Source organism: Orbicella faveolata, unplaced genomic scaffold, assembly GCF_042242905.1.
Source record: "Orbicella faveolata isolate gen_17 unplaced genomic scaffold, um_ofav_v1 contig_34, whole genome shotgun sequence".
Lineage (NCBI taxonomy): Eukaryota > Metazoa > Cnidaria > Anthozoa > Scleractinia > Merulinidae > Orbicella > Orbicella faveolata.
This window is the reverse complement of record NW_028301563.1, coordinates 3,795,204-3,819,686: the sequence shown is the minus strand read 5'-3', so window position 1 is coordinate 3,819,686 and position 24,483 is coordinate 3,795,204. Positions and strand designations below refer to the sequence as shown.

The 24,483-nt window shown below is 39.8% G+C and overlaps 2 protein-coding genes and 1 long non-coding RNA gene across 3 annotated transcripts; 2 read left to right on the top strand and 1 right to left on the bottom strand.

Annotated features, from left to right (window-relative positions):
• The first annotated feature begins 1,184 nt into the window (after nt 1-1,184).
• LOC110068074 (disks large homolog 5-like) lies at nt 1,185-19,269 on the top strand. The gene is made up of 21 exons (XM_089298966.1): nt 1,185-1,599; nt 2,431-2,505; nt 3,250-4,967; nt 5,347-5,379; nt 6,553-6,677; nt 7,145-7,244; nt 7,837-7,912; nt 8,510-8,613; nt 9,207-10,639; nt 11,482-11,635; nt 12,368-12,787; nt 13,332-13,434; nt 13,632-13,677; nt 14,218-14,391; nt 14,877-15,052; nt 15,559-15,600; nt 16,052-16,153; nt 16,321-16,448; nt 16,790-16,893; nt 17,391-17,506; nt 18,079-19,269. The coding sequence occupies exons 1-21, from the start codon at nt 1,314-1,316 to the stop codon at nt 18,180-18,182; spliced, it is 5,619 nt and encodes a 1,872-aa protein (XP_089155092.1). The 5' UTR covers nt 1,185-1,313; the 3' UTR covers nt 18,183-19,269.
• Nucleotides 11,643-12,137, top strand: LOC149104332 (uncharacterized). Its single transcript, XR_016210110.1, has 2 exons — nt 11,643-11,949; nt 12,057-12,137. It is a non-coding gene; the product is annotated as an uncharacterized LOC149104332 (long non-coding RNA).
• An 825-nt stretch (nt 19,270-20,094) lies between the features above and the next one.
• LOC110068105 (protein ABHD13-like) lies at nt 20,095-24,478 on the bottom strand. Its single transcript, XM_020775476.2, has 5 exons — nt 23,673-24,478; nt 22,853-23,100; nt 22,568-22,672; nt 21,971-22,078; nt 20,095-21,270 (listed from the first exon to the last, which is right to left on the bottom strand). Exons 1-5 carry the CDS (start codon nt 24,211-24,213, stop codon nt 21,151-21,153), a joined length of 1,122 nt encoding a protein of 373 aa, XP_020631135.2. The 5' UTR covers nt 24,214-24,478; the 3' UTR covers nt 20,095-21,150.
• Between the last annotated feature and the right edge of the window lie 5 nt (nt 24,479-24,483).

The following is a 24,483-nucleotide window of genomic DNA, read 5'->3' as shown; positions in this document are numbered from 1 at the left end:
TTGCGTGAGAAATCGAGGGGGCGGGAACTAGCTTGAAAACAGTGATTAATTAGTGATGAAGGTTGGTCATCTTAAGTACAGGGAAGTTTTTCGCCAAACGTAATCAGTTGTACAATAAAAAAAACAATTTTTTCGCAGTGTGAACTGACAAGGGGCCGGGGCCCCTGTACAATACCAGTACTCTCAAAATCTAAAAGTTTCGGTTTCTTGTCTTCTCAATGTGGAACCACAAGCCGCAGGCGAGTGGTTCCGCAGTAAGCTTTGACAATGTTATGACGCAATTTATCATCATTAAGAGGACAGACGCATGAAAAAACTGGCGTCAATTTGTTTTTTACAATTACAAGGCCCCAAAATGGTCAAATGCCGGGAATAAATGAGGAGAAAAGACGCCCGTTAACTTGCCCTAAACAAAGATGAGTGAATTTTATTCAAAATGACGCGAACATTGTCCATAGCTTTTCTCGCTTTTTGATTGACTACTTACAAAAGTCCATAAAATCTCATTGGTTGAAAAGTTGACAGTTTAACAGCTGAAAGTTAAACTTGAAAGCGTGCATAAATTAAAATTTTATCTGCCTGTGCTCTTATTGATGATAAAAATGAGCCAATCCGCGCGCGAGAAATTAGACAGGTATTGTAAAGCAGAGCATCGCACATAAAATGAGTGCTTTCGCAAAACTTGAGTTCGTAAAAAGTCACGTTTCAAGAACATTAACCTGCGACCAGGCGTTCTTTTTAAACAGTACGGGGAGGGGAAAAAAGACTTTTTTTTCTCCTTCCCGCATTCGTCCCTCCCCCCCCCCCCCCACCCCCCACCCCCCAAAAAACAAACAAACAAAACGCCTGATCGCAGGTTACAAGAAAGTAAAATATCAATACCTTACTTCGGGTTTAAATTTGTTGCCTGCTAATAGTAGCTGAAGTCATCCCCAGTCATCCCCCGCAAGTACAGTTCTCCCAATCACAGATGACTCGACTGGTGGACAAGTAAGCTGCTGCCGTTATTCTACTTTATGAGTCAGTTTCCGTTTTGAAAAAGTTTGTAACGTAAACAAGACTGACAGCTGTGGTTATTGCATGGGTTTGTTTCACGCCCTTGAAACAGACAAGAGTTCGAACAATTGTCAATTGTTCCACGAGGTCACGTGTGCGGCGTTCCTTTACGTTCCATATTTGGACGATAGGGATCAACAAAGATTATAATGCTCCGTCAACATGGCGGACGAAAGCGGAGTTTCTAAATGGTGGAAGACTTTACCTTGTTCTGCACTTGGTGTCTGAAAATTTCTGTGTAATTTAACGTCATTACCATGGAAGAAGGCTACAAGAAAGTAATAGAGCGTCATCGAGATAAATTTCGCCGTGCAATAACGGTAGAAAGACTGTTTTCCCCACTTGTTGTTAGCCATGTTGTGAATTCTGAAGAATCCCAGGCGATTCAAAGCGAGCATCCTGCTCAAAGAGTTGACCGACTGCTAGATGTCATTCAAAGAAAAGACTATGAGACTTTCAAGAAGTTTTGTGTGGTTTTAGAGACGACTTATCCTTACATGCTAAACTGTATGTTCTTGGGAGTCGAGCCTCCTACAACTTCGGGTGAGTGAAATGAAACTTGTGACTGACCTAATGTAAACATGCATGTAAGGCTTTGCTTTGGCGCTCCAACTTTCCTACTAATTACTCACGGATGAAAATATTTAAGATATCCTATATTATTAGCCAAATTATATGTTACTTGCTAGTTGCCATCATTTGCAAACTTGGTCGCTTGTATTGTAATCCGTACAAGCGTCTATTATATTTTCAGATGGATATTTATGCCCCTGCGAGAGCTTATCAACGCAAACTTACTACGCGTTTATTTCGTATTACTCTTTTTCTTAACTCTTGAAGGATTTTATTAGCCGTTTTAAACACTGATCGTAGAGGAAAGTGTTCTTAATGGTTCAGCGGAAATGTAGACTGCCGTGCGCGGGCCGTGAATTTCAGCTCAAGCACGCAAATATATTTTTGTTGTTTTTCATTTAATTGTTTTCGGAAAACCACTGAAGATTAATATATCTGCATCTAATAGGAATATATTTCGTTAAATTCGTGTAAGAAAAAATAAATTTCGGGTGAAATGAGTTGCATAACGATTCTGCTGGGAAAATTACTTTTTCAACGTTCTGCATCTTGTTTGTCACCCGAGATGCTTGCAACTCAAGCAAACCATGAAACCACAACAATTCAGTTTTTTCTCGAGATCGCTCAAACTCATATGCCACCACAGCCATTTTTCAAGAGACGTGCTTAGATTGAAGCTTAAGGCTAGCTTAAGTTAAATCAATCAGCTAATGGCTTTTGTTGGTTTATAAAATGCGTGGATCAAAGAAGCGGTCGTTTAGAGATACGAATCAGTCTTGATGTTTTCTTGTTATCTTTCAGCCTCGCCGCACATACGAACGGACCAAGGAAAAACTGCCGATAACGAAGACGAAGCAACAGCGCGTCACATGCAATGTAAGTTTGTTTCGGAAAGAGGACAACGTTTTAGTTTCTAACGAAATTTCAACAGAGCTGTGTCTGAAACCAGGTGAAAATGTTTCGTGGTGTGTCTAAAAACTGGTTTGACTGAATTCGATCTCACACAAGAACATGATTATGTTGGCCGCTGTCCCAAGTTGATCAGCCCAAAAACAATAATTTTGAACGACGCATAATGAAGTTCTTGTTTACAAGTGCAAAGTTCTGAAAGTCGATATTTGCTTTTCTGGCTGTTTGACAGACAGCTCATATAAGTGCGCTTATGAAGTCGCAAAATGGAGCCTGGTGCAAGTGAGAATATTTTCTTACGTGAAACAGTTATATTGGCTAATAAATCAAAGTCATTGACCTTGGACGAAGTGAAAGTTATATTTATTTAGTGTTTACTGGCCATGAACAACAAAGCTGTTGACGAGATAAAATTGGTTAATGATCAGTTTTTCCCAATTTTGTTCTTCAGTCTTTCCCTTGGGAGAGATTTATCCCACAATTCTATTGGTATATTATTCGTGATAAATATATTTTTATGTGTGTCTAACCCCTGTTGATGACAAGCAAAAGAAAATTGCCAAAATTATTTCCTTAGATTTTTTTGATCTCTAGCTAGATTTCATGACATGATATAAAAGGTTTTATTACCAGTTAATGCACATTGTCTGTATAGTGAGTTACAGCGTAGTTTCAGCTGTAAGCTTTTGAATGTTGTTGATCTTTTGGCAGGCATTGGTTCATCACGCTGTGTGAATGTTGGCCGAAGTACAAGCATGACCGGCCATGACCTCTGCAAGGATCGGCTTATCGGGCTTAAAAATGAGTTAAGGACAGTGAAACGAGACTTGGAAAAAGTATCAGCTCAGTTACACGAGACTGAAGCTGAAAGAGATGCCTACAAGAAAATCAATGACTTGAAAACTGCAGACAGAATGCATATGGACAATAACTCCAATGGTCCACTTGGAAATTCGCAAGGGAGTGACAGGGACAATGAGTTTGACATGCTTAAAGAGCAGTATGTGGAGTGCTTGAAGGAACTAGAACTCTTAAGATATGAAAATTCTGACATTTCGGCCAAGTATGAATCCGTCTGTCAACAATGTGAAAGTGGCAGAAAGTACAAAATGTTATTTCAAAGCGTACAGAGAAAGTATGAAGAAATCAACCTTGAGCGCGATAAGCTGAAACAGGAATATGAAGAAATTGTGTTGTTGAGGGAAAGAGAAAAAATTGAACTCATAGAAATGAAGGACAATCAAAAGTACGAAGAATTTGTTACAACTCATTCAGCGAACACAGCATTTGATAAATACGAGTCACCCAAAAAGGAGTACGAAAACCTTCAGGACAGTCACAGAGATCTGAGGTCCAAGTACAATCACTTATTTAACAGCTATCAAAACTTAGAATCCGACTACTCGGCACTAAAAATACAGTTTGATGGCTTACTTCATGAGCAAGACTCGTTGATCATTGAACGCAATGGACTGAAGCAGCAAGCGGAGGCTGCAATCAATAAGTATGAAAAAGCTATTAAAGATCGTGACTCTGCATTGAAAGTTTCGTATCAGGTTCAACAGGAAAGGGACAGAGAACGTGAACAAGTCATGTCTCGCCAGGTTAGAACTGCCAAAGACATCACCAAACTAACTGAGGAGCGGAATGCGGCACTGAATGAGTATCAGTTGGTTATGAGTGAACGAGATACAGTTCATCGGGAAATTGAAAAACTTCATGATGAATTGGCCGATCTGCGAAGTACTAATGAAAAGCTCCAAAAAGATTATTCAAAACTTCAGAATCACATTAACAGCACTCAAGGGGAATTGTCTCTTGTAGTGGAAGAACGCGAACAGGCTGCAAAGGAGGTTTTTGGTCTGAAAGAAAAACTTAGTCAGGCAATGTCAGAAAAGGAGAATGTTATCAAAGAACTGGACAAAGTGAGAGAAGATTACGAGATGTTAAAACAGGAGAGGAATGTTGCTCGGAGAGAACGCAGTGAGGCAATCATACACAGAGACAAAATCCTAAAGGAATGTTTTGAAATAAGACAGAAACATCAACTAGTGATCAAAGGAGAGCACAAGGAGATGGATGCGCTCAGAAAACAGTTTGAGGTGCTTTCAAAGGAGCTAACAAATGCATTACATGACATTGAAGTTGTGAAAGTGCGGAGAGACTGGGCTTTGACCGAAAGAGACAAAGTAATTCAAGACAGGGATTCCTTGAAAATAAGATTTGACAAAATGCAACATGAGAGGGATCGTGCTGTGAGCGATCTGGCGGAACTTCTCCATGAATCTGATCACATAAGACGAAAACATGGTGAGGCTGTTGCTGAACTCTTAGAACTGCGCAGCCATATCGAGAATCAACTGAATCAAGGCAGTCTTTCACAGGAACTTGTGTCAAGTAGAGATTCGGCAATCGACACAGACTCCAATGTAAGCTAATTACGTGGGCATAAATTCTAGAAGTATTGATTTGCCATACAATTTGACCTGCTTAACTACGGGGAGCAGGACTTTCCATCTATTGTGTGGGTGGTGTGGGAGGAATTTGAAAGTTACTCTTGGGTTTTAGAAATGTGACTGAAGAGGAGGGATTTTTTAAGCTGGACCCTTTTTTTAAGGGGGGTTAAGGTGTTATGGGAGGGAAGGGAGGGTGAAGTTCTGTGGGCATTCATTTATCAGGTTCATGTACAATGTGAATGGTAACCATGTTGAACAGCCAAAATGTAATATCAAGTTGTGGTGTCGTGAAGTGGTTTTGTTGTCTGCTACCTTTAATAACATTGCTGTGATGTCGACTTGTCTTTTGCAGGAATGGGAAACAGAATCTGTTGTTTTAGAGAGGGTGAGTTTCATATGGGTTATTGAACAAGCATGAGGTCAATATGGCTGGATTTTGCCCAAGTTCTTTTTTTGTGTGTTATGGACCGAGACATGGTTGAGCTCTATAAACATGCAAATAATGAACGGGGCCAATATCAAGCCATTTTGATGGGCAATACAGGATTTGTTATATGGAAAAAGAACATTTTCTTGTGGAACACAGCAGGTGTCCCACAGAGGGCAAGATAGTGCCATCTTACTTGATCTGGTAGCCAATCATGGTGTAGGACTCGGTTCATCTTGCCCACTCACAGATAGCTAGTCATATAATAATGGTAGTTACTGACAGAGGGAGATTTACTCTGACTTACATTTACTTAAGCTCAAACTTTCTTTTTAAATGCTTTTTAGTCAACTTGATACCAGTCGGCCAATGTTTTTATGAGTCATCTGTGCAAGATTGAAATCCTGAAGTTGGAAGAACTCTCAAAAATTTCAAACAGAATTGAAGATTTCTGAAGACTTTCAAGATGACCTAAAGATTTCAAACTTGGCCAGCATGTGTTTGGAATGTGAACACCACTTTTATAATGACCAAAGAGAGAATTAATAAGTGTTAAAAAAATAACTTCTAAGGGTATGAAGAAGTGGACGTTGTTTCTTAAGGCTTCAATTAGTTTATAAAATTGTTAATACCGGTAACATTAATTGTCCAGATCAGTTAAAGAAAAATTTAGTTAAGCAATCAGAGTCACATAAAAGATCTTTAAGAGATACTACCTTATTAGATTTATGGGGGAATATGTCTTCAGCTATGGGACAGTCTTCGTTTAAGTATGCTGCTGTGAAGGACTGGAATGATCTTCCCAAAGAGCTAAGGCACCTCAGCTCTGTTTTTACTTTCAAAAATGAGGTTTTTAAGTATTCTTAGACATAGATCTCAAGGAACATAATATTGTACTGCTCGCTAGTGGGTACATATTTTTCTGATATTTAATATTCTGATGATGTTATTGTGTGGATGTATTTTTAGATGAATATATTTTATATTGCTGATCACCGGTTTATACTAGCTGCTCCCATAGGTTCAGCTGATCAGTTTTTTATCAGGATAAATAAAGATTTTATTATTATAATTATTATCATGCAAGGAGAATCGTGTGTTACTGACATGGTTGCTTATATCTCATTACAGATGAATCTGGATGATGATCTCGGCATTGCCATTGCTGGTGGGATTGACACTCCTGCTATTCCTAATGACAGCTCTATTGTGATAACTAATGTCGCAAAAGGAAGCATAGCTGATGGCAAGCTCAGGTAAGCTAGAAGATACAAACATTACTGCTTCAACTGTCAACAAAATAACTTGCATAGTGAGTTAATTCTTTAATGCATAACCTCTTAACAGAACTTAAAATGAACAGATTCAAATTTTTACAGAGACAAGTGCCTTGAGCAATTTGCCTGTCACTAGCCCTGGCCATGCAGAGACCAAATTTGAGTATGGATAATATGTAGACAAGGTTTATTCAAGATGTAAAACTGTGTAATTGCTCATGATGAATGATGAGTGAAAACTGACCTAATATGGGTACAAAAAAAAAACGTGACTATTAAAATGACCAATTTAAAGTTTCACAGCTGCAAGTTTAGTTTTAGCTTAAAGTTTGTGCTTTCATTTTATAACTGTGACTTATTTTCAATCTTTTTCATATTTAGTCATTGTAACCAGGTCAGGATTTTCTATGCAATAAAACTTAATGTTATATGTTTTATTCAAAAAGGGTAAATGACTGTGTTCTGAAGGTAAACAACATTGACTTGACAAATGTTGAATACCGCACTGCAGTTCAAGCAATCAGCAGAGGGGAGGTGGTCAACATGGTCAGTAAAAAATTCATTCAGAAATAATTTCTATTGTTAGGAAAAACGCTAGATATGAAAAGCTTGAAAATACATGTTAAAGTGTTGTCTGGTTCTCTGGGACAAGGAGATTTTCCCGCCAGGCGAGTAACTTTTCATTTTCACTTGCCCAATGGGCAAGGGCCCAGGAAAGTTGTCAAAATTTGAGAGTAACTTGTCCAAAGAGCATGGTGAAATTCAAGCTTTTTTTTTTCAAGCCATGTATTTACTGAAAGCCATTATTAATAAATAAGTTTAGAAAATTTGTGCATTCAATGGATCTTACAGACCACTCATACATGCATTTAATGAGTTTTAGTCCAAGGGCTTATGTTATTGTAGAATGATACATTTTTGAGGTAACTTGACATATTGCTAGGGATCAAATGCAGTGTACTAAGCTAGGCATGCTATAAGAGGCAGAAGTAGTGTTCATCACCACTACCAAGGCTATGTTTTGAAAACAAACGTCAAGACTGGAGTTAAAGATGTAGGTTTTGAAATGTCCCTTTTGAAAATCTAACCATGCTGTATTTTTTTGAAATGTGTCTATTGTATTATTTTATTGTGTTAGACTGTGAAGAGGAAGAGATTAACAGGATCCAGAGCCTTGCTTCACCCAGTCAGTCTGATCCTCACAAACAACAAAGGTAACATGCTGCCTTCCTGCATCCATCTACATTATACATCCTTTACATTACAGGGTTATCATTGCATGTACTTTTTCAGTCACCTGTAGCCTTGACCTTCACACCTGTAACAAACTTGTTTCTTTGTGGGTGAATTGTATCAACAAATGGCAATTTTGCCCATAACATTGAGGGCCTATCAAATGCACTCAACCCTAACATGTGTTACAGGTTACGGCCATTAATGACAGCTCTGGTAATGGCACATAAAGAAATATTAAAGTACAATATAAAACAATTCAACATTTATAAATGAATTAAGAAGAATATCCATGATGTAGTTAGAGTATTCATTTGATTGACAATGCATATTCCAGCTGCCTTTTCTTTGGAGGAATAACTATTAATTATTGTTGGTCATATTGGGATTTGTATTTCACACATGCCACATCCCTGACTGCTACAAGATCACTGATGCTCTCTCCCATTGATTCTACTTAACTGTATCTTGACTAAAGATTTGATTGGGTGCAGGTAACAAGGGCAGTATTCAGTTAACTGCAGCAGGGTGTGGTTTAATTTGAACTAACTTGTTTTTTTGTTAAACTTAATTTTCAGAGCTTGGGATCAGAGTTGACAGCACTAACCATATCAGTTGCATTGTACCTGGAAGTGTTGCTGCTGAGGAGGAAACTATTGCAGTTGGAGACAAGATCATTACTGTAAGAAAAGTTGTCTTTAATTGAAATAGCTGGTTTCTGTGACAATGCTCTTTAGTTTCAAATTTTGTCAAAAAATCTGAAACTAATATTATTAAGAGCAGTTGAAAGTTGCTTGAAAATTTTGAGGCCTGAATTGTCAAACAATTTCACCCATTTTCCTTACAGTTGTTAACTGAGTATTTGAGCACCTAGCGTCCTCCCCGAGCACCTCTGGGAGAGGGGGGAGGGGGGGGGGGGGGGCACGGGCTCCTTTCCCTTGCTTTGGGTTGCAATTGAGCCTAGACCTGTCTCTGCTCTTCACCCCCTTTTTAACACAACTTAGCTCCTCTCTGCTCATTTCCTGTATCTAGATTTGCTACTGTCTGCTACTTTTATTATGGAGTTGCTGTTATGTGAAAATAATTTCCGATGAAGATCATTTTGTGTAGTATACACTTTTGCAAACACTTTTCTCCTTTTGATGACACCATCCAGTTTGAGTTTCTCATGAACAAGTTTGGTCTGTGACAGATTTACCTGTTTTGGTTGCTGAATTCTGTGATGAAAATAGTTGCTAACTGGTTATCTAAGGTCAAGTTTGTTTCATATTCTAGATTAATGGCACATCCACTGAGAACCTCAACCAAACTGAAGTTGAGAGACTGTTATCGACAAGTCTTGTGAGGCTCACAATTCAGAAGTTGTCGGCTGCGTCGTCACGAACACAAGTGCTTCAGTCATTGTTGGATGAAGTCAATGAAAAGATCAGCAGAGAAAATGACATCTGTCGTGAGGTTGAGCACACAAAGGAAAGAATCACAAACTCTGGAAGCTTATGCGAGCTGCAGTTATCACAGCAGGAGTCCTCGTCTGCTTATCATTCCGGGAAAAGCTCCCCTCTTCCAGATGACCAAATACCCTCAACTCCCGAGTCAATTTCTGAACCTGTGTTGCATTCATCATCATCACTAACTCCACTTTATGAAGAGAGCAGAGAAAGATTGCGTGAGAAACAAACGGACTCCAGCGATTTGTCCACTGAGGAAGGAAGTGCATCCCATCTGGTCACAACAAGCGGTGGTTCATCGTCTCGAGGACGGACATTTGTCAAGTTAAGAAAATCATTAATGCGTCCCAGTCCACTAACACGGTCCATGCCTGTTCAGAAGGAGAGACCTACACCCCCAACCAGAAGTTGTTCCTACATGTCAGCCATCACGTCACCTCCCCAAGCAGACGTCAATGTCAGTTCACAGGTAGACAACATGCTCACAATCCAATCAGCGCCAGTATCTACACTTCATTACCCTTCAAATTCATTTCAAGATTCTCCTGTTGTTAACACTTCAAACACCGTAGTCATTCCTCGTAAAAAGACTGAGTCATATTTCCGAAATGGTTCTCGTCCTCAATCTGCTCCCTCTGCAAGAAATTACCAGATACCCTTGGGAGGTAGCCCATTGTCGTCCAGTTTTGGTCGATATTCCAGTCATGAAGACCCTTTGGCATTAACTCCTCCGAAGCCCAACATGACAGGACCTCCTGTCACAGTTGCTGTCATGAGGTCAGCTAACGTCCCATACTACACTGCTAAGAGTCATTCTGTTCAGAGTTATGGAGGCCAGCCGGCTGTCAGTCAACAGTGTTTACCAGTGCAGTGTCGCGGCAAGCATAAACAAGACACAATCGAGCCCGAGCTGCCTCGAGGCAGACATAGTCGGCAGGGGTCATCTCATAGTGCAGATGGAGAGGAGCACAAAGTGCGACACTTGTCTCTTTACAACTATGACCCGCCATCAAATGCTAAGAACAAGGCTCACAGAGTTAGTTTACCAAACCCGCGGTCACGGGTGACATCGTATCCCAGTGCAGGGACAGGAAGCTACTGTGGCAGTTCTGTGAGTTCGACTTACTCCATCTCCTCAGGTCATACAACTCCTGTTGTTGTTCCTTCAACTCCAATCGTGCCAGCAACTGAAGAAGGTGGCCCTGTTTTGGCTTTTGACTTCAGTGGTCCATTGACGTCTAAGGAAGATCCTTTTAACAGGTAAGCATTCCTGAATGAGCACCCTTAAAAGGTAGTGTGATGGTGTTTACTGTGCGCCAGGAAGAACTGATCGGGATGGCTGTTGAATAATAGGGGAACTAACTTGAGTACGAGATTGAATACGAGTACGACTTTTCAATTCTAGTTTGCAGGCTTCACGTTATCACGTCACATACGCATTTCATCCCATGAGCTACCCTCTCTACCTAAAACCAACATGAAGAGAGAGGGCTCTAGAAACGTCACTGGTTTGAAATTTGATAATCCTTACTTGAACTAAATCTGGTACTCATAGTTGAATCTAAAGGTCCATAATGGTGTGTTTTTCTAAAATCAGCAAACCAACTGAAAGAAATGGTACTTACAACTTCATATTTCGTTTTCAATTACTGTTATCCTGTGATTGGAGCCTAGAAATAGCAGATACATGTACCAGCAAATGGTACTGCAGAATTCTCTGACAGCTTGGTCCAACTATATTAAGAGGACTGCCTCAAAACGTTATCTACAGTTTCTAACAGAAATTCGCAAAAAAAAAAATTATTCCATTTGCTTTCCAACTGAAATTTTTAGGTTTTTTGGCCAACGTGGTTAAAACTAGGAAGGGTCCATCTTTACAGTGTATGGTTAAAATCTGAAAACTCATATATTACGTTAAAAAAAAAAAAACATCAGAGATAATGCATATGTAGAAGCCTTTGAGAAGACTCTAGGGCCAGGTGTCAATTTTATTTTATCAGTGAGTGTTGTTTGTGAGAATTCTACCTGCAAACCAACTGTTGATAAAGAACGTAGTATTTCTTAAATGTAGAAATGTTTTGATGAAATTTGTCTCGTTGCAGGGATTATGAGCCTCGCCTTGTTCATATAGAAAAGAAGGACACTCTAGGAATTTCCATTGCCGCTGGTTGTCAGGGGGGTGTCTTTGTCTGTTCTGTTAATGAAGGAAGTGTGGCTGCAACGGCAGGACTTAAATATGGTGATCAGCTGTTAGAGGTGCGTTTGTCGATGTTTAATTTTATACGCATAATCTGCTGGTGTTGCCAGACCAAGTCACCTTATATCAACATTTTGACAAACAAACAGTTCTAGTTAAGGGTACTGCTTGGAAGTTGTCTCTGGAATAATCATACTCCGGTATTCCATTCAGAGACTTGACAGTTAGATCCACCCTGCACAGCATAAGCAACAGTACCACTTGAAAGTACTGCTCAATAGCTTTCATTTGAATGGTCACAAACTAGAGTTTTATCCACAGACTTAAAAGTTAGAACCACCTTGTACAGCGTAATAAACAGTACCACATGAAAGTACTGCTCAATATCTTTCATTAAATGGTCACCCACTAGGGCTTCATCCACAGACTTAGAAGTTAGAACCACCTCGTACAGCGCTATAAAACGGTACCCACGTGAAGGTACTGCTCAATAGCTTTCATTTGAATGGTCACAAACCAGAGTTTTATCCACAGACTTAACGTTAGAACCACCTTTTACAGTAGCACGTGAAACTGCTTCTCAATAGCTTTCATTTAAATGGTCACACACAAGGGTTTCAGCTACAGGCTTAAAAGTTAGAATCACCTTGTACAGCATAATAAACAGTACCGTAGGAAAGAACTGCTCAGAGGTTTTCAGTTGAGCGGTCACACAACACAGTCGGGCCCTCGCACTGGCAAGTTGGAACATTACTATAATATTTGAAAACAATTGTTTTTCTCCATTACAGTACAATGGTGTGAACCTCCGATGTGCGACGTACGAGCAAGCGGCCATGATTCTGAAGCAGTCTGGTAACAGTGTGACCATTTTAGCACAGTTCAACCCAGAGAAGTTCAAAGAGACGACAGAATCAATGTCCAGCCAATCAGAAGCAAGCACCACATGCAGTACACCAATCAACAAGACAAAACAGTCACATGAGGGCAGCAGCAGTACTCCACCAATCAGAAGAAACAATGGAATTCTACCAATCATTGACAACGAGCCACCTGGAGACTTACGTTATGTATTCTTCACAAAAAGTCCCAGTTCGTTGGGATTCAATATCGCTGGTGGAAATGCCATGGGAATCTTTGTGACAGAAATTCAACCCGATGACGAAGCTGTTAGTTCGTCTGGACTCAGTGTTGGCGATCACATTTTAGAAGTAAACGAACTAGCAAGTTATTTTCTTTATGAGGCCATTTTGGGGTGGGGGGGGGGGGGCGAGGGTGGGGAGGGTGAATTTACCCGATTATGTGTTTTTGTGCAAGTCAAGAGACTACGTTTGTGTCAAAAACATACATGTAATCGCTTGGTTAATACAACAAAAAATTACTTTTAGCTTTGATTAACCTGCATATCAGGTGTTCAGAAGCCTAAAAAAAACTAAGCAAAACAAAATACAATCAAACAAAAAAGCTAGGACCTTTTGGGGAAAAAAAACATATAGAACAAATGACACTAGCTTTAAAATCACACCTATGGGGCTAGAAACGTACTAATTATCCAAACCGAGCGTTCTGTGGACACAATGTTTTATGGCAAGACATTTCTTACTAAGACAATCGTTGATAACATCTACTAGATTTCACTGTAACTAACGAAGTCATGCTTTTTTTTTACCTTCATTTTATGATGACTTGTATACCCAACAAAGTTTGTTGTTTAGCCTTTTAATATTTCACGTATGCTTATTGTTTTTGTTTCAGCTCAATGGTGTTGATTTAACCTCAGTTACAGCAGAGCAGGCAATGTTAGAGCTGTGTAAACCCACCGAGACAGTGCAGATACTAGCCCAGTATAACCCTACAAGTAAGTAAATAAACCGATATTGAAACGATTTCAAAGCATGATCATTTGTTTTCATTTTCATCTCCATCAGTCATTGTAGTATTCTAAAATTCTTGTCGATATTTCTCGAAGGAAACAAAGAACGACGTTGGAAAAAATTTAAAAACCAATCGAAATATTTTACTTTACTAATTGCTTGTTTTTTTGATCCGTTTTAGAATTCAATTCCCTTAGGGATCAACCTGGTGATTCTTTTTATGTCAGGTAAATTTAACAATTTGCTAATGTTTGTTATTACTGGTCATATGCCATGCCTTTAGGTTTGGTATCAGTCTGTGGCAGACATGTGCAAAACTGTACTAGGAGCTACCATCGAGCCTCCTGTTAGCCGCCCCCATGGCAATCAGAAAAAGTGTCCGCTCCTGTTCACTTATGGGAGGTGAAAAATGCAGTGTTTGTACGTGGCTGGGACAATACTAAGTGTCCACTTAAGAGAGATGTTCGCTTATGGGAGGTTAAAAATCCCGTGCTTGTATGTGACTGGAATCATTACTACGTGACTGCCTACGGGAGGGGTCCGTTTACGAAGGTTCCACTGTAGTTGCATTGGTTGACACAACAAGTAGTTAAAATGTAGTTTATGGTTACAATATCAGTGTTATCAAGCAGACAGGTGATGAAACTAAAAAAGAATACAAACTATGGATTGTTGTCTTGATACAACGCCAAATTCTCAGAACAGGCATTAAAACAAGTTTATGTCAATCTGTAACGATAATTAATCTTTTGGTCTAATTACATAAGGGCCCTGTTTGAACGCATGGCGAACTCCAAAGGAGAGCTCACTTTCAAGAAGGGAGACATTCTGTATGTTACTGATACAATGTACAACGGTCACATGGGCTGCTGGAGAGCGTGCCTGGTCAATGAGGAAGATGCTCAGAAAAGAGAGATTGGAATGGTGCCAAGCCGCATGAAGTATGTTGAACAGTTAACTACTAAAATAGATTTTGTTATAGTGAAATCCTGTGGAGGCGAGGTGGCCTCACGGTTAGTGCGCTCGACTCTTGATCTAGCGGTCCGAGTTTGAGTCCTGGCCGGGGACATTGTGTTGTGTTCTTGGGCAAGACACTTTACTCTCACAGTGCCTCTCTCCACCCAGGTGTGTAAATGGGTACCGGCGAATTTAATGCTGCGAATACCGGCGAATACAAGGGTAACTCTTCAATGCTACAGAAACCGGGATAAGCTCCGGCCTGATGCGGGGCCACTTGGCCTGTATGCAGACTTCACCTTTTTTATATAGAAATCATGCGCGGGAAACAAGTCTTGGTAGTCTTGGCTTTTTCTAAAGACGTCGACAGGGATTTTTCACATGAATATTGGATTCAGTTGTAAACAATTGTTGTACATTCCCTGCATCAAAGAGATTTACTGACTTCAGTTTCTTCTTTTATCAAAAGGGCCGAGCAAGAGATTCTGTTACGTAGAAGCCTAGCACTAGCTCATGGCGATGAATATAAACTGAGTGGGAGACGAAGTTTCTTTCGGCGGAGCAAGAAAGGCTCACACGGCATGTCTGTCAATCATTCGCGTGAAGGAAGTGACTCCGCGACAAGTATCACAACTAGCTGTACAGGTAAGGAATGCTTGTCTTAAAGGACCTCAGCCTTGGTATTTTTAGTTATGTTGGCCACGTGCAAAATTACCTTTAAATTGAAGGAAATCTAGAAATAATAGTTTTTCTAAGATAGAAAAACACCAAAGAGATAATAATAAACCATAAAGGAACAAGGATGGTTATGGATGGAGAAGATTGACACGGATTACTAACAACAAACTTGAAAAAGTTTGGCTAAACTTCTCAAAATGCGCAAACCGTGACGTAGCTTCTTTAACTGTGAAACAATCTTTTTGGGTTGAAATATTAACAAAGATGAAAATTTCTTGTTGTGAAATGTTGAAAACCAGACAGTACTACATCGAAGTACTGCTACATAACGTCTGCCATTATTGAAAGATTACACTTACTGAGTTTCTTCCATGAGGCGTTGTGGTTTGCTGTGCACTTCTAGGAGATTATAATATATTTAAATCTTTGTTATTGTTATGAATTGTGTATAACTGTAACCTGTTTCTTGTCAGATCTTGGAATAGCTTCTTACCAAACAGTGGAGAAACTAGACAGTAAGTAAAAGCTGGTTTACTCATGTGCATGGTTTGTCAACAGACAATGTATCCGTATTCTCGGTAATGGACTGGAACTAGCTTGCAACTGAGGCTAATACGGGGAGTCTTCAAATGCAAATGACGTAATCTCTTTTTAATAATATTCCCCCGCATGAGCCTCCATATCAAGCTAGTTCCAGTCCCATACCAAGAATACCGTGCCAATATAGTTTGGAGAGGCAAGCACCTTATGAAAACTGTCCCTCTCCAGCGCAAAACACTGTAGGACCGGGAAGTAAGATATCACCCGTAGATTTATGGCAAAGTTTCGAAGTATCTCAATTAGGAGCTATAAACTCAGGCCATAATCATTGTAAGAGCTTTGCATTAGAGTCCCCCAATTTTTTTTTTAGTAGTTGAAACATTCAATTTTTCAGGTTTTTTAAAAATCAGTAATTTTGATTTACAGGTCACATTCCACGAGCTGTAATTTTGTTTGGTCCTATGGTTGATGTTCTGTACGAGAAGCTGTGTGAAGAGGTGCCTTACAAGTTTGTCCAGTGTAAACCAGGTATCGATTTTCTTGACAACTCGCAACCCGCTCTGTGATTGTCATTTGATTTGTTCTTGTAGGTCATAACAGTAACTATGAAACCTTACTTTCGAGGTATATACGCATCTCTTTCCTAACATGTCTGTTTTGTTCTAACATGTTCTGTCTGTTATCGTGAATTTCAGAAGTTGTAAATTTGCCAGAAGAGAAGGTAGAGAAAGGAATAGCAGACGGAACATTTGTTGATTATGCTTGGAAAGGACATCAACTCTCCGTTACTGTGATGGCGTCAATCAAACAAGTCACTGATAAGGTAAACTTTTTTCTTAATTTTTCACCTCCAAAAAGAATCCACATTTAATTTGTGTCATTTAATCTCTCATTAAATTGTCAGTCAGACAGCCAGTGAGACGTGACACACTACAGGACTGAAACCCATTCGATTGAAATCCTTGGCCTCCTGTTCAGACGCTACGTGGGCTCGTCACGCGTTCCTCCTCCCGTGGGAAAGTAAAGATTGCGTGACGAGCCTAAAGAGCTTCTAGCAGCTATTAAATCCTTGTTCTCAATTCAGAACTAAGGTTAAGCATTTCAGCAGACGTTTTCGTGACTGTAAGTGTTTGATGGACTTTTTTTTCGTTTTTTTTCCTGCAGCATTGTTTATTGGACGTGAGCCCGTCAGCAGTAGAGCGGCTTCATGCCTTACAAGTCTATCCCATAATACTGTTCGTCAAGTTTAAATCTCCTAAACACATTAGGTGAGTTCAGCTGCGGACAGCATTTTGTGAAGAACTTTTAGGCCTCGCGGCGTGTCATGCACGAGAAGTAAAATCATGTTGACTTGGTAGTTGCCTTCTCTTTACAAAAGACAAGATAGTGAAATGCGAAATTTGTAGTCACTGGTGGAAGGAAATACTGATAGCCAAGTAGAAGGATTGCATGCAAAGAGTACGCTCAGGAAGTACTTTTGCTACCGAAATTTTCGTAACCTTTCTTGTTGTTTTGCAATTTCTTTTTGAAGAAAACGTGGCTTGGTTGCCATGCTTAACCTTTCATACTCAAACAAACTAAAACTGCGGCCCTACAGCAGAAGTCATATTGATATTAACAATTCTTATGGTGTGGTTGATTAAACAAAGATTCTTTGTTGTGCCAGCGAAAAGACTTGAAAACCGAACAATCAAGGTATCACTGTTAATCGTGAAAGTCACTGAGACAACATCTCACTGATAAAACGTTTTCCCTTTGTAAACAGAGACCAGAAAGACAGTCGCTATATCAGAGAAAAGATGAGTCTTAGACACGCTAAGGATCTGTTTGAATCCAGTGCTAAAATGGAACGAGAGTTGAAGCACTTATTTAATGGCACATGTGAGTATCACGGCGCAGTAAGCATTTTATAAGTAGTCTCAAATTGAACGATCTTCTGTATCGCTCTTTTTACGCGCTCTGTTGTGTTCTTCTGTGAGCGGAACAGAAGTGACATGTATGGCAGCATTTCTTCATTCTCTCGTAATTCAAACTTCGAAGACTTTCTTAGGGTTTCTCGCGCAATCTTTCCGCCCCGTGATGAGGGAAGATTGCGTGACTAACTCAAAGAGCGTCTGCGCTAACCTTGGGCCCTTTGAGACATACGCAACTTCTTCCTTGCGTGTATATTGACCGAGAACGAGGCCAATATCCAGCCATCTTGACCGAACAAGCTTGGTTAATAAAGAACCTATTATATGGAAAAAGAACATTATTTTCGTGCGAGACACAGTGGTAGCCAATCACAGCGCAGGAATCGGTTCATCTTGTCCGCTCACGGAGCTAGCCATACAATAAAAAAGTATCTTGTACGTGGAGAAGTTTTATATCATTTGTAAAAGAAACATAAATCCTCCTGTGTACTTTTTTGCTTACTTGACACCTTACATCTCTTTTATGCATTTCTTTTCTAGGTGTTGTTCATGGAAACAGCATCAGCAGTATTTGTTCCCAGATCCAAGAGATGGTGGACGAGCAGCAAAAGAAGACGGTCTGGGTACCACTTTCGAGCGTTTAGGGAAAATCATTCGCAGATTCTTTTTACTTTTGTAGATCCTTTCCATTCTTTCCTTTAACGTTTTCATAATAATTTTCATCATCCCTGCTTACGCTTAGAGGAGCAATGGGACTAAGCAGCAGCAAGATCGACTAGATCTCTGCCATCTTCTTAAAAACTGCTTTTTCCCTTTTTCTTGGGCCACTTTCGGTTGTCTTGGGACGACTTTTCTTTTTGTCCGGTAAGGCGCTGTCGTTTCCTAATTCTGTCGGCAGCGAACTCTTTTGAACTCATTTCCACTCCTTGTATTCACACTCTCTCCAGTCCCTTCTTAGGAGGCCGCGTTCTTGTTTAGCCATTCGTCCATTTTGTTGAATTGTCATTTCACTGAGATGATCAAACACTTCATTCTCAGAAGTTTTAGTTGCAATGGCTATGAGAAGTTAGAAATTAGTCAGTTCTGAGTATGACAGACGTTTCCGCTCCATTCTGAAACCTCGAGTGTTGTTTTGAAGGTTGTAGATCAGAGCGGTAGTGGAAACAGTGATCTTTCACAAGGTTTAATATAATTATTCAAGCGCTCACTTTTTTTTATTATTTTGCTTGTGATCCGAAAATTCGTGGCTTTGAACGACGTCTAAGGCGTGAACTAAATGTAGCCCTTAATTAACGGTTAAAAATGGCGGGTGTGGTTTTCTCCATATTACCTCTTTTAGTGAGGAGCTGCAATTTTTTTTAAAGTAACACGCTTAGTTTATCTACTGCACTCGACCTCTTCTCGTACCCAGATCTAAGGAAGTATCCAGATGCTCTCTCCCGAAGAGTGAGGAGATTTGGTTACAAAATTACACTCTACCTACTGCAACCCGCTAGGTAGAAACTATTGTATAGCTTCACGCATCGACGTTCAACTGTACATTGGTTTGTTGGTTTTTCAGTTTGTTATGGTAGTACAGGTAGGCTGAGAAGTGTCATGATGCCCCGCGGAAATCAGTTTCGACGAGAATATATTTGTAAGATTGGGTGGTTTGTCAGCTTTAGATTGAAATGGTAATTTATAATGTAAGCTTGCTTAGTAGAAGTCCGTAATAAAGATACTTTGAGAATATTTTTGTTTGTTTAATCGTTCAGTGCGTGGCGCCCGGCGGAACGGGCATGCTCAGTGAGAAGGGCAACTTCGTTCCCAGGTTCTTCTCTCCTTTGCATCCCTTGTGACAAGGGGGGAGAGAGATTGAGTGAAGCGATGACAGAGGCGCAAATGTATTTTTCCCGTTTCTCTTGGTGCTCTTCTCCCGTAGAAGCGAAAATCCTGCACTAATAGTTCTGCAGGTATATTCATTCTGTCTCACTACGCAGGTTTACGCAGGTTACTTTCGCGGATACGTTTTCGCAAATTTTACGAACGTCGAAAAAGGAGTAAGCATGGCCTTGTAAATTAATTTTATTTCATTGTATAGTGTCAATGAGAGGGTTAATTCCCGCGATGTTAAAATTGACAGTGTATTCCTCTTGCCAACACACGTGATCCCAACAGCTGTCACTGGCATATGAAGACGCAAGTTCTCCCCAGGCCTGAGTTGTCCCGTAGCGAGCGGTGATGAGGCACAGCGCGAGTTACTCGAGGGAGATAACTATTGCACGCGCGCTCTACGGAAGTCCGCCCACATAGACCATCATTCCCCGAGTGCTCGGTATGACCAACATAAGGTCTCGGCGTAAATCTCGAACCCAGACCCTCTCAATTAGGTACGTCAAAGAGAGGGCCCTGGGGACGAGATTGGAGAAGTCTATCTTGACTAGCATACGAAACGTCAAGTTCATAAAATGCATGTTTTTAAAATGTTTATCACCGCTGTTTGTTTTATATTTTTAATCAAGCTACGATGGCCGAAGACCAAGAGTTTATATAGCAAAGTGTTACTTACAGGCAACATAACTCTGAACCAAGTTTATTTTTGACACCTAACAAACGAAGTTACAACCACCATTTTACACCGCAAGAACGACCTGTAACACAAATACGCTCTTCAATGAATTAGATATCACTGGAAGAAATTATACGGAAGCTATTTTTTTAACTTTCCACTCTCTCTTATTTCTGCACTTTCAAAATATTTCTCGACGTCGTGAAACGTAAAATGTTGCTTTATGAAAAACACCAAAATTATGAGTAGAAAGCTGAAAAAGTACTGCTTTATCATGAAATTAAAAACGAGTGTATACATTTGTCTCCGTTTTGAGGCGACAGGTTGTCAGATTGTGGGAATGGTAAAATGAGGAGCAAGCATTGGAGTATTTTCAGCGCTTCTTTATCGTTGTATGAACTTTAACGGGGATTGCTCGTTTGCACGACGAAGAAATCTTTTAGACTACAAAAGAGTTTCTATTCATGGGGTAATTCTGATTTCGTGAGTGAAACTCGCGTGTATCTCTCGTTTCGCGTGATCGACACTCTGTGCAATTTCATCCCCCACCTGCAGATTCAAAGGAGCTAAGTCACGGTTTGCGCATCTTAAAAAGTTTAGACTAAATCTTTCAAGTTTACCGTTTAAAATCCGTGCCAATCTTTGCCATCCTTAACCATCGTTGTTCCTTTATGGTTTATTATTATCTCTTTAGTGTTTTTCTATCTTAGTAAACTACTGTTTTCAGGTTTCTTTCAATTTGAAGGTGATTTTGCACGCGGCCAGAATAACTCAAAATACCGTGACTGAGTTCTTTCAAACACGCTACACAAACTCTTCAACAATCACACTCGGATAAGTTCATCCCGAAATAGGAGCTGCTTGGCAGTCAAAATAAACTTTGGTCAACCTACAGTATTATACATATAGCACACTTCTGAAACAATTGAATCTTCCAAAGAAGGGATGGTACTCTTGCCAAGTTACGGACAGCCGAGCATCATGTAATAAATAACCTAACTGTACTTCTTCCATTGACATTTCTTTTACAGGAATACAATATTTTCTCCATTATTAAGATTAAATTAAATATCTTCAGTATGGCTGTGTACATTGAGAACGGTTGGTTTGGCAGCTCCAGATATGCCAGTGTTCTCTTTTGATATTGGTGGTCCAATGACACCAGCTTCTCTCGCTTGGTGAACCTAAAAAAAATACAATAATACGGTAATCAGGTTACCGTAGAAGCTCTATGAAGTCGCCCTGTCTAATAACCCCACCTCCTTCCTCCACAACAACAACACCAACGTTAGTATTTTTAGGCACAATTTCTAAATGTGATCAAAATAAAGTGTGAAGTATGTGAAATAAAGTGTGAAGTGTGCACACACAGCATGCAAAGGTCTGGTATTACTACATAACATGCTTTATTATATAAACACTCTTGAATTACCAGGTGAGCTTTCACATGTAAACATGATATCTTCACAAGTGAATATAACATGTTATCTTCACAAGTGAAAAGATCACCATTGCTACGGTTACATAATAAATCACTTTTTGCAGTGAAGGTTAAATGGTTTGGTATTTCATTGATGTTTATATAACAAATAGAACATTACATGGTCGCTTCATTTTCTTGTGTCAAAAACTACTTCACAAGTGAGCGCAATATTTTTCAATGCTTGAAGTGAAATTTTCTATCTCTGCGCGGTCATGTTATATACTATATTTATTTGTACTAACTTGAAAATACCATTCCTTGACTTTACTTTGACTGTGAAATAAATTCAGAATTTCTCTCAACAGATTCTCAGTTCCCTAAATTTTTCCTGGCCTTTTCCCGGGCCTGACATTTTCCAGACCTGCTGTATTCTTGTGAAAAGTTTCTCTGAAAGCAAGTACCTCACATAAGAATCTTGTAATTGCATCAAAATATCCATAGCACTGCCATGTTTCATTGTGAGTACCATGATCAAAGCAGTCCAGCTTCTTCAGACAAGATCCTGATGTCTGAAACAAAATCATGAGAAATAAAATGTCAATTTAAACATAAGCAAAGTTACAATTTTTTTGCTTTATATAACAGTTTTCATTCTGACCAAAGTGGCCCACAATGTGGGAATTACCCCAGTTTCTGAAGCAAGAGGTGATGTTCGCCTACTCTCTAAAAACAATGAGCATTTTGACAGGTTTCAACACAGTTGTCAGCAAGCACTATTTGCCACCCCTGGGTGGAGAGGCAGTGTAAGAGCAAAGTGCCATCCACAATTACAACACAGTGATCCCAGCCAATGCTTAAGCATGAGCATTTAATCCAGCATCAAACATGCTAACCATTGGCCACTGTGCCTCCCTAATGAGGGAGCAAGAGGAAAGGAAAACAAACCCCAGGTTTTAAACGTAGACTACAGCTGATTGTCAGTTTGTACTCAAAATTTGCAGATTGACTATTCTAAAGCTTGGATTAATGCCGATGTCTCCTATGAATGCACAACATACCTTGTATAGACTGGTCATCATTCTTGGGGGGATAAGTTGATCAGCCAGTCCTGACAGGAAAAGGGTTGGAACTCTTGCTTTCCGAATCTTCTTCAGGGAATCAAACTGTACAGAATGTAAAACAACACCAGTCTCTTAGGGTCAGTTTATCCAACCAAGAGATAAACTTATAAAGTTTTGTCCATTATAACAATAATTTTATTTCCTTCAGTCTGGGCTTATTTTATGGCATACTCTTTGAAACCATTCATGATTTACTTTTGAAGTAGATATAACCTGTATTACCTTATTTCTGAAGCAAAAGTAAGGTAGTCTGCCAAGTCCATTGACAAGTTGATTAGCCATGCTTGGGATGCTGGTAAAAGTATTCTCCACAATCAGGGCAAATGCTTTATCCATGTAAAGTTCATTTGATGCCAGAGCAATGGCAACCGCTCCTCCCAATGAACGTCCAAATATGACTATCTTATTAGTGTCGATATCAGTTCGAGACAACAGATAAGACAAAGCAGCCTCTGAATCCAGCTCAAACCCTACAATAATTGACAGTGATACATAACATTTTAGTTTTAACGCTATTAATCTAACAGATGTTTTAGCTGACAACGATTACTAGAAAAAAAAATGCTTAGTGTAACCGGGACTTAATATCTCATCAATCTAGGAGCCACTGTTAATCTGGTCCTGAGCTTTTGTTCGGGCCAGAATAAAGTGGCCATAACAACGAGGTGGCTGTATTAACAGGTGGCCATAAGGCAGGGTTCCACTAGACTACCGAAACCAAAGTTTCACTGTAATCTTTATTAACAGCCTTGAGTGCTAATATTTCAAAATTTTTCATTTCCCTGGTTAACTTCATAATTAAATCTGGCTGGTTTATTCCTTTTTCAGCATGAAATCAACATTTATGAGCACCTTTTCTTCCTTAATTAATTATACAAGTTGATTTCTTCTTCACAACATGAAGGGTTGGATAATGGGTATTATGGAAGTTGATTGCTTAATCCATAGCTGGGGAGAAGGGTGTATCCAGGAGGTAAGGGAGCACAAAGTGCTAGAGGAAAGGGCAGAAGCAGGAGAAAGATGGAAATTTTCTCTTCCTTACCTTGTTCGCTGGGAGAGCCCTCACTCTTCCCGTATCCTCTGTACTCCACCAGAAACACATTACAGCCACAGTAGCTATGCCAGCTTCTTGCATTTGTCAGTCTATGGCCAACGTTTCCAGCATTTCCATGGAAAAACAAAACAGTAGGAACAGAACTCTGAAACTGAGGGGGCTGTTTGATAAATATAGCATTGATACTAACACCATCTTGTGTCTTGATATACAAATTCTCAAATGGCAAACCCAGCACAGCTGGGTTCTGAACAAAAACTCTTGATGTAACAGGTTGATCTGGAAAGTACAGCAAAGTGTCTTGATAATGGTACAAGGCCCCAAACACGGCTGCCATTAATAATAGGAAGCTCACAACTCCTCCATACAGCCAGTACAAAAGCAGAAGAGTTAACATGGCAGCACTGCAAGCTCTCCAAAATCGCAGTATTACGTGCAATACAAGTCTTCCAATCGTCTCAATTGTTTTAAATCCAGTGTTTTCAATAGATTTCTTAGTTCTAGGCATCGCTGCATCAATTTCAGACATCAGGAAATATAAACAAAATTGGATAAACTAAAGCTTAAATTGTAACCAAAACTGTAGCTTCAAGCTCCAACACCTTCTAGTTATTCCAGTGAAAAATTCTTCAGCCATACATTTAGAAACGCCTGATAATAAAGAAACTTGTCGATCCCAAAGCTTTTAGATCACAGACTGAAGAAGATGCAAGAGATTCGAAGAACAAGCTGGAGCTGGAGGTCGCCATCTTTTCACGCTTCGTGGCTCTAGAACCCAGGACACGTCGAGTGTTATGCG